Source organism: Rhinopithecus bieti, unplaced genomic scaffold, assembly GCF_001698545.2.
Source record: "Rhinopithecus bieti isolate Rb0 unplaced genomic scaffold, ASM169854v2 scaffold_757, whole genome shotgun sequence".
Lineage (NCBI taxonomy): Eukaryota > Metazoa > Chordata > Mammalia > Primates > Cercopithecidae > Rhinopithecus > Rhinopithecus bieti.
Genome location: NW_016803289.1, coordinates 546,160 through 556,700, shown reverse-complemented (window position 1 = coordinate 556,700; position 10,541 = coordinate 546,160). Strand labels below are relative to the sequence as shown.

Below are 10,541 nucleotides of genomic sequence, written 5' to 3'. Positions count from 1 at the left end.
ATGTTAGAAATAGAAGGGGGCCTTTAGAATCTGGTTGCAGATTTTGAATTAAGGTAAATAAAAGATAAAAGCTACTTTGGTTGGCAGAAAAGTGAAACTACCTCAGTGGATTATATATTCATACCAGCAATTTCAAGGAAACAGTGGAAGAACCCAAATATGATATGTAATGTCTTAGGTATTAAAAAATGCATAACCTCTGTTCTTTTTGAAGTTGTATTTTTACTTAGTATTCATTGACTGGATAATTGAAGACAGTGGTATCTTTTGGCATTAGCAGCTTTCTTTTAGATTTTTGTATGTTTTCATCCACAAGAATGAAAAAAAATGTTCATTTATAATCACGAAGAGTGTTCTTATGTTGAATGTGGCACCTTTTTGGTGACATAAGGCAAAGGAGTGTTTCCCACCCTTTTTCTTTTTTATGTGTTTCAGAGGAATACATTAACAAGTAGAATATTTTTTCCTATGTACTTTAGTAAAATTTGGAATCGAAAATAGATTTTTTGAAATTGTGTTACGTGTTCCTTTTCATTTAGATTCATTCCCAACCCTTCCTTTTACAATAAGGAGAAAATAAGTTGCCCAAAACTTTGAAAAGACCACTTGCTTTGTTTCTCACTCTGTTGAGGGGACCATTAATATTTGTAGAAAGAAATGAATTTATATTCATTTAAAGCACACTTGGATTATACTCATTAGTGATATATGATATAGATATTTATTTTTGATTAGATAGAAATGGTTCTGTTTTTAACAGGTCAATAGCTAGGGATTCTTTTCACAATTGTAACAATTTCTTTCTAGTGTCCAAAAGCAGACATTATATAAACTTGTATAATAGTTGTGTAATTTTTTATTTTAATATGACTAATCAAATGCTTTTAGAAATTTGAAAACAAGTTTTTATGAGACCATTTAGTTTCTGAACAGGAGAAATATTCGACACAAATCACTTTTTTTCCTCCTCTGAACTAAAAAGTATGTGTTGTCAGTTTATAGAGAATAGGAGACTTCCTTGTGCATTGTTCATTCAGCTTTCACTTCTCCATGATGCTAGGGCTGGACACTTTTCTGCTGTTCTCTAAGGATCGATAGAGGCCACCATTCTATGCCTGGCAGACCATAGTCAAATCTACTATTCTGTCTTATTCTTGAGACTTTTTTTTCTACATTACTGTCCCTCCTTTCTTTTTTTAGGCCAATAATGGAAAACTGCCTGACAACAAAGTCATTGCTAGTGAACTAGGCAGTATGCCAGAACTGAAGAAATACATGAAGAAAGTCATGCCATTTGTTGCCATGATTAAGGTAAGCTGTGGACCTTATGCAGCTGTGACCACATGAGTAATGGTTAGATAGGACAATAGAAGGATGGGAAAAAGCCTTGGACATAGTCTCCTGCCAGAAATCTGCTAAAATAGCACTTTTCAATCAGTGGCTGTGAGAAATGATCTATCAGGTTTTGGGTTTACTTGTGGAATTGCTGAGTATGTGAAAAATATATATTGTGGAAGAAAAATTGGTTTAGAATTGCTGCACTGAACTGTTCCCTTCATATTCTACCTTCCCTTCTTTCAAGTTTGGGAAAGAAACATACTCTTTTGGCTTACATTAGGCTTATAGAGGCTTGCATTTCCTAGACCCTATTCCTGGAACCAGGATTCAATATTTGTATAGGTACAGCTTAACAGGATAAACATTGGTTATAGTGGTTAGACCAGGGTTTCTCAGCATAGCTCTATTGGTATTTTGAGCTAGATAGTTCTTGTGGGACACTTTAATGGCATCCCTGGCTTCTACTCATTAGAAGCCAGTAGAACTACCTTTCCCGCTAGTTATGACAATGAAAAATATCTCCAGACATTGCCAAATGTCCACTGGGGGCAGAATCACCTTCCACTTCTTGCCATTGAGAATTATTGGGTTAGACTCTTAGTTTTCTTCATATACATAGCTGATGTATTGTTGGATTTCTTGACAAAAAGAAGCCGAAAGAAGGCTTCTATTGCTTAAGATCTCAGACTATGGGGCCAGAAAAATCTTGGTTGAAATTCTGTGTATCTGTCATTTCTTAGTTTTGAGACGTTGGTCAAATAACTTTAATTTTTTGGGCAACAGGATTTTTCATCCATAAAATGAGGATGCTATAGAACCCAACTTTTTAGGAATGCTGTGTAGTATACTTAACACACCTAAGTAGCACCAGTCAAGAAGTAGGCTTGGTAAATGTTGTTTGAAAATGCAAATTAGTATCTTCCAGCCTACTAAGCATATCGTGGTTATTCTTTTTCTGTCCTTTAATTCTTGTGTCTTCTTGGCTGCAGATGCCTGATGGAGACCAGACCTCTTAACTTCTCCAGTGCTATAATAGATTGGTATTCTTGGGAAAGGTTTTTAATTCTCTTAGATCAAAGTCACTGTTTGATCCTCAGGGTATTTTAAGTTTCAGAAGTAATTTAGGATCCTGGGTTGACCTACACCAATCATGTTGTAATATAAGTGCTGGTATGTTCATAGTTCATTGGTTCCCCAGTGGCTAGTGTCATTGGTCATAACACCAAAGGCACTGTCAACATGTGGATCCAACAAAATATTCCATTGGTGTTTGCAGAGGCAATTAATTTTGATGACATGTTTTAAGAGAATCCAGGGAAACCTGTTCGAAAAGTAGTTACGTGTGTATATATATAGCGAGAGAGAGAGAGCATGTGTGTGTGTGTGTGTGTATAAAATGATATTAGATTCAAAAGTTGGCTTCTTTAGGATCTCATTTAAATTTGAAGAACCATCATCAGACCGTTTGAGTGGTGATATATTTTTAAAATTATGTTGGTGATTTGCCAGGCAAATTAGTGGTTTTGCAACTTTGAAAGGGATTAATAAATCTGGGAATAAGAAAATGACTTTCTAGCACTTTTCATGGGAAAAAGAAATAGAACTTGCATAGTAAGCTAAAACAGTGAGTAGCAGGAATAATGTCAGGTCACTTTCATTAAGTTTAACGTGTTCTAGGTAGTTATATCTATGCATATGTACTTGGATCTCTAGGATTCTATTTTGTGCAGCAAATATCGACTATCCAAGAAAATTAAGAATAAGAAATTATTTTTTACATGCCATGTTTGAGTACTCATGTAGTATGAGTTTTTTTTCTTTAAACTTTGCAGAAATATCTTTGGGGATTTTTTGTTTGGATATTATTAATTCACTATTCTCTGAAACAACTGTAAGAAGGTGGTATCTCAGAAAATTAAAATTTTGTTTTTTTGGGTAACTTAAAGGGATATTTTCATACATTTGGTTGATTCTCTGTCAAGTGAATTCTTTGGGCTTGCATATTAAGTCAGTCTAAATAAACAATCATAAAACCATATTTACTTTATAAATCTGAAAACCTTGTGCCTTCCCATCTTTTCAGTGCTGCCATAATCTTATAATACTTTAAATGACAATTATTTGGAGCTAGTAAATTTCATTAACAAGCAAATGTAGGTAAAGGAAATCATGAGTCCAAGGCCTTTCCTTTAATGCCTGAAATCTGAGATTTTATCAACTGAGAGAAGAATGATTACTTTGAAGGAAGTATGTTTCCCAACATGTTCTTACTGTGATTTTGTTTTTCCATACCATTTTGGCTATTAGGAAAATCTGGAGAAGATGGGGCCTTGTATACTGGATTTGCAATTAGAATTTGATGAAAAGGCTGTGCTTCTGGAGAATATAGTCTACCTGACTAATTCCCTTGAGGTAAGAGGTCCAGGGATTGTAATAACTACTTAACTGTAGTTAAACCACAATCCAGCTCTTTTATTTTACAATAAACCTTTTTATAAACTTCATCTTCTGTGTTTAGTATCTTTGTTAAATATGTCAGTCAGAAATATTTTTGGAGAGAAGAAAAATGGGTGAGTATAAAAGTTGCAGGAAAAAAAATCTGTCATCTTATTTTATCAATTCTTAATTTACATATAATCAATTATACATTAAAAAACTATATGTCTGGATATTATACTGCAAATTTTTTTTTTTTAATTTAAGTTCTCGGGTACATGTGCACAACTGCAGGTTTGTTACATATGTATACATGTGACATGTTGGTGTGCTGCACCCATTAACACGTCATTTACATTAGGTATATCTCCTAACGCTATCCCTTCCCCCTCCCCCTCCCCACAGTAGGCCCCAGTGTGTGATGTTCCCCTTCCTGTGTCCAAGTGATCTCATTGTTCAATTCCCACCTATGAGTACTCTGAATTGGTGCCTTTTCCCCCCCTCCCTTTTGATTTGCAGAATTGGATTAATTATAATGTCTGGTTCATGATATATTGTGATTGTTCCATATCTTGCCATGTTTTTTTCTCTCCCAATTTATAATAAAATGAACATTCATGAATCTACTACCCAATCCAAGAACTAGAATAGTACCAATAGCTTTTACATATCTGTGACTTTCTCCCCATCCAATCTTTGTGCCCCAGTCACAACTTTATATATGGATTGTAAATGAGCTGGTCTCAGACAACTTAGGCAAAAGGAAAAGTCATTTGCTCTAGAAAACTGTTAGAGCACTCAAAAAGTGGTCCTAGTAATAATGAAGACACTCAAGTAAAAAAAATACAGGTTTGGAGTTTAAGTAAAATTGTTTTGTGAAATATGGAGATGGAAGAAAGTTGTTTCTAATTAAGTATTTTATTTTAAATGAGTTAATGAAATTAATAAACATTAAATGACATCCATTTTATATATATCTAAATGTTCATATATATTCATGTAGGTCAAAAAACTTCTTGGATCTTTTCACTTGGACCATACGGACACACCTTATGTTTAGGGTCAACTTATATTCAGACATATGCATTGTGCTATATTTCTGAGCTTTTCTTCCATTTATTTAAGTGGAAGCCTTTTATTCTCAAATGATAGATTTCTGAACTTCAATTTGTCTTAAGTGGAAGCCTCTTATGCTGATTTTCATTTTGTTTTATATGGCAGATAGATGCCAGATTTCATTATAGAAAATGATAAACATGACTATAGAAATAACAATACTATGAGACATCTAAAATGAACGTTAAATAACTGATTACAGATTTCATTTAATATTTATATGGAAAATAATAAAATTGCACAGACCATTTCATGTTAACTGGAGAACCTAGTTTTGTTCTTGGTGAAATGAGGTGATGATCAATTTGAATCACATTAAGTGATACTAATAACTTCCATTTTTTTCCCCTCTATTTAGCTAGAACACATAGAAGTCAAGTTTGCCTCCGAAGCAGAAGATAAAATCAGGGAAGACTGCTGTCCTGGGAAACCACTTAATGTTTTTAGAATAGAAGTAAGTTGAAGGAATCTCACTGAATCATTGCATTTTAAAACTAGAAGAGACCTAGAGATCATTACATCTAAATCCACATTTGAAAAATAGAACCAAGTAAGGTCCAGAGAAATTAAGTGCTTGGTTTGTTGTAGACCCCATTGTTTGTTAGAAAGGGGATGTACCTGAAATGCCCCAATTCCTTTAGTCAGTGCAATACTTACTTTTCCTCACTTTACTATTACAGGAACTATCAGATGTTATTTGTGGGTTTTAAAATAAAAGTATGATTTTCAGTATCTGGTTTTATTTAAGAATACTGGAAATGTAGAACCTTTTAGACAGTTAAAAGGAGCTTTTAAACCTCAGATGAGTCTTGGTTTGATTGTTATTCAAGGCTGTTTTGTTTTTAGTATAAACAGGATTGATGCATCATCTTAAGTTATGCTGGAATAGCTTTTTTTAACCCCTTAGTTTGGGGTCATTATTGGTGAAGACAAAAAGATTTTGGAGATTCTGGGTGTTTTTTGTTTTTTTTGTTTTTTTTTTTTTGAGACGGAGTCTCGCTCTGTTGCCCAGGCTGGAGTGCAGTGGCGCAATCTCGGCTCACTGCAAGCTCCGCCTCCTGGGTTCATGCCATTCTCCTGCCTCAGCCTCCCGAGTAGCTGGGACTACAGGCGCCCACCACCACACCTGGCTAATTTTTTGTATTTTAGTAGAGATGGGGTTTCACTGTGTTAGCCAGGATGATGTCGATCTCCTGACCTCGTGATCCACCCTCCTTGGCCTCCCAAAGTGCTGGGATTACAGGCATGAGCCACCGCGCCTGGCCTTTTTTTTTTTAAGTTCTGGGATACATGTGCAGAACGTGCAGGTTTGTTACATAGGTATACATGTGCCATGGTGGATTGCTGCACCCATCTCCCTGTCATCTACATTAGGTATTTCTCTCAACGCTATCCCTCCCCTTGCCCACCCCACCCCAACAGGCCCTGGTGTGTGATATTCTGCTCCCTATGTCCATGTGTTTTCATTGTTCACCTCCCACTTATGAGTGAGAACATGCGGTGTTTGGTTTTCTGTTCCTGTGTTAGTTTGTGGAGAATGATGGTTTCCAGCTTCATCNGACTACAGGCACCCACCACCACACCTGGCTAATTTTTTGTATTTTTAGTAGAGATGGGGTTTCACTGTGTTAGCCAGGATGATGTCGATCTCCTGACCTCGTGATCCACCCTCCTTGGCCTCCCAAAGTGCTGGGATTACAGGCATGAGCCACCGCGCCTGGCCTTTTTTTTTTTTAAGTTCTGGGATACATGTGCAGAACGTGCAGGTTTGTTACATAGGTATACATGTGCCATGGTGGATTGCTGCACCCATCTCCCTGTCATCTACATTAGGTATTTCTCTCAACGCTATCCCTCCCCTTGCCCACCCCACCCCAACAGGCCCTGGTGTGTGATATTCTGCTCCCTATGTCCATGTGTTTTCATTGTTCAACTCCCACTTATGAGTGAGAACATGCGGTGTTTGGTTTTCTGTTCCTGTGTTAGTTTGTGGAGAATGATGGTTTCCAGCTTCATCCAAGTCCCTACAAAGGACATAACTCATCATTTTTTATGCCTGCATAGTATTGCATGGTGTATATGTGCCACATTGTCTTTATCCAGTCTATCATTGATGAGCATTTGGGTTGGTTCCAAGTCTTTGCTATTGTGACCCATGCTGCAATAGACATACGTGTGCACGTGTCTTTATAGTAGAATGATTTATAATCCTTTGGGTATATACCCAGTAATGGGATTGCTGGGTCAGATGGTATTTCTGGATCTAGATCCTTGAGGAAGGAGATTCTGTTTTTTCAGTCTCAAAGAATCCATTCAGATTGGCGGCATTTGGCAAAGTCCAGGGGACTGCAGTTGGGAGAGTCTATAAACTGCCCTCCTTGTCTTGATAAGCAGAGGACTTAGATATGTTCTGTTACTTTTGCCACATTTGAAAACCCAGCAAACAGAAAAGGCCTAGTGTGAAAGAATAAGGAAATCATGATCATGGATACCTCCTGAATTCAGTGTCATGTAAGGAATACACTCATTGCATTAAGATGTGGTAGCTTTTAATAGTTCAGTCATTTGAGCCATGGAGATAGGTATATGAAAATGTTCCTTATACAAATATATTTATTTCAAGTCATTTTCAAGTATTCTATTAAGATACTATGTATTTAAGTCTTTCACAAGACTCATTTGACTTTTTTCCACTTAAAAATAATAAACAGGGTTTTGGACTATGTAGTTTCTATAAGTACAACATAGAATTATGTTTAATCCTGACCTTGCCACTTACTAGCTGTGTGACCTTGTGCTGATTTTTAATCTTTCTGGTTCTCAGCTTCTCATTTGTGAAAAAGGGTCAAAAGAACGACTTCAGGGATATAGAACTAACGTCGATAAAGTGCTTAGTACAATGCCTAATACATAGTAGAGATTCAGTGAATGATGGTGGTTGTGGAAGAGAAAATGTAGTTATTGTTAGTGTCCATCATCAGTGTTGATATATGTAGTCGTAGTCATCTTTACCTAGGTATTTGGTTATAAGCATGAGCTTGTACAGCTTTTCTTTTGTATTTGAGTATGCCTTAGTCATGATTTTAAAATACCACAATTAGATCCATCTTTCATTGGGCATTGAAAACGTAGCAGAGATTCCTCCTGTCTCAGCAGTATTTAAGTTAAACTATCATTTTCTTGTTGTTTTCCTAGCCTGGTGTGTCCGTTTCTCTAGTGAATCCCCAGCCATCCAATGGCCATTTCTCAACCAAAATTGAAATCAGGCAAGGAGATAACTGTGATTCCATAATCAGGCGTTTAATGAAAATGAACCGAGGAATTAAAGGTAAGTTGTTCCCCAAAACTCCTATTTGTCAGTGGCTTGAAGATTTGGTGAGTTTTAAGTAGAAAGGAAAAAGAAAAGAAACAGGCTTGCTTATGGACAGCTGTGTATTATTATGGAAAAAATATTGGGTTCAGAATCAAGAAAACTATTCTTTTTGGGACTCTGTGTCTAGGTAGCTTAGTGACTTTGCCGTGTCGCTTAAGCTCAAAACTGATTTTTCGTTTACTAATGTGAGGACAATAGAGGGATTAGATATTTTTCCATCTTTCTTTCTAGCTCTAAAACTGTAATGAGTGATTTCTGTCTCAGAAATGTTCAGAATCAAGGAACACATACCCTTAATATTCTAAACTAACCTGTCCAGCAGGTCTGTTCCTTGAGAAGGAAGAGAAACAGAGTAAAAGTTATTGAGTGTCTTCCATGTGTTAACCATTTAGTCCTTTTACAATTCTATAATGTAGAGGGTGTTCTTATTATTTCCCTTTTACAGATGATGAAATGGAGGCTAAAAAGGCTAAGTAACTTGCAAAGTTTGTTTAGTAAGTAAACTCTAGAGCTGGAATTCAAACAGGTCTGTTTGCCTCCAAAGCTCATATTCTTTCTTCTAAACAATGTGACATAAAATATGTCGTAATCTTAACTTACTATCAAGAATAAGTCTGCATCTTTTGTGATTAGATTCAATGTAATAATTTATGACTTTTGTTTTCATCATCCAGCCAGGTCCTACAGTGAGCAGAGTGTGAAGGGACATAGTGTGTCTCTCTTATTTTTCTTGTGAGCTACACAACAAATTAATGTTGTGATTCTCTATTTTGTATTATCTGTCTTTTTTCTTTTTGATAGCAATCAGAAGTTGATTGGCCACTTTCCATCACTACAAAAATTTTCTAAAAGATTTATAAATCCCAAACAATAACCTAATTTATGAAACTATATTAGGGTAGTAACATGAATTAAAATAGGAGACTTGAAATAGCTCTTTGGAATTAATTCTGTCATACATTTTGTGTTCTCTTGAAGTTGTTTCCCTTCTCTGGACACTTATTGAGACACTGCTATATGTAGTGTTTGTAGAGACAACTACAGACACTTTGTATGGGTATGTAGAGACTCCTTTGTATGTACTGGGGCTTTGGGGAGTCCACAGAGTTCTGTTCATTAGGAGCTGCATCTAGTAAAGTAGTAGGGAACATATACTATTGAAGTGTATGATAATGTAAGGAGAAATTGCTGAGTGTAGTAAGAAAGGTACAGGTAAAATGTGTAGCACAGAGGAACATGAGATTATTTCCACTTGCAGCAATCAGGGATTAATTTATGGAGAAAGTATTGTTTGGATGGGGCCTTGAACGTTACACCCATGAAGGTAAGGGGAAAGGGTATACTAGGAGGGAAATACCAGTTTATTTTGTTTCCCTCTGTACGGAGCATCAGCAGCAACAGTATACTAGGGTTAGGGATGTTGTTTATAGGCATGTTTTTTAAATTGTGGTAAATTATACCTAACATAACATTTACTATTTTAGTCATTTTTATGTGTACAGTTCAGGAGGCTTGAATACATTCACATTGTTGTGAAATCATCACCACCATCCATCTCTACAACTTTTTTTTTTTTTTTTATACTTTAAGTTCTAGGGTACATGTGCACAATGTGCAGGTTTGTTACATATGTATACAGGTGCCATGTTGGTGTGTTGCACCCATCAACTCGTCATTTACATCAGGTATAACTTCCAATGCCATCCCTCCCCCCATCCCCTCCCCACAATAGGCCCCGGTGTGTGATGTTCCCCTTCCCGTGTCCAAGTGATCTCATTGTTCAGTTCCCACCTATGAGTGAGAACATGCAGTGTTTGGTTTTCTGTTCTTGCGATAGTTTGCTGAGAATGATGGTCTCCAGCTGCATCCATGTCCCTACAAAGGACACAAACTCATCCCTTTTTATGGCTGCATAGTATTCCATGGTGTATATGTGCCACATTTTCTTAATCCAGTCTGTCACTGATGGACATTTGGGTTGATTCCAAGTCTTTGGTATTGTGAATAGTGCCGCAATAAACATATGTGTGCATGTGTCTTTATAGCAGCATGATTTATAATCCTTTGGGTATATACCCAGTAATGGGATGGCTGGGTCATATGGTATTTCTAGTTCTAGATCCTTGAGGAATCGCCATACTGTTTTCCATAATGGTTGAACTAGTTTACAATCCCACCAACAGTGTAAAAGTGTTCCTATTTCTCCACATCCTCTCCAGCACCTGTTGTTTCCTGACTTTTTAATGATTGCCATTCTAACTGGTGTGAGATGNNNNTA

General features: G+C 36.5%; 1 protein-coding gene across 1 annotated transcript in view; it reads left to right on the top strand.

The window, feature by feature from the left end:
* Positions 1-10,541, top strand: part of LARS1 (leucyl-tRNA synthetase 1) — a 62,437-nt gene that overhangs the window by 47,676 nt on the left and 4,220 nt on the right. Inside the window, exons 25-28 of the mRNA XM_017872110.1 lie at positions 1,201-1,311; positions 3,646-3,750; positions 5,249-5,344; positions 8,086-8,265. Coding sequence (XP_017727599.1) covers positions 1,201-1,311; positions 3,646-3,750; positions 5,249-5,344; positions 8,086-8,265 — 492 coding nt within the window. The remainder of the gene's footprint in view (positions 1-1,200; positions 1,312-3,645; positions 3,751-5,248; positions 5,345-8,085; positions 8,266-10,541) is intronic.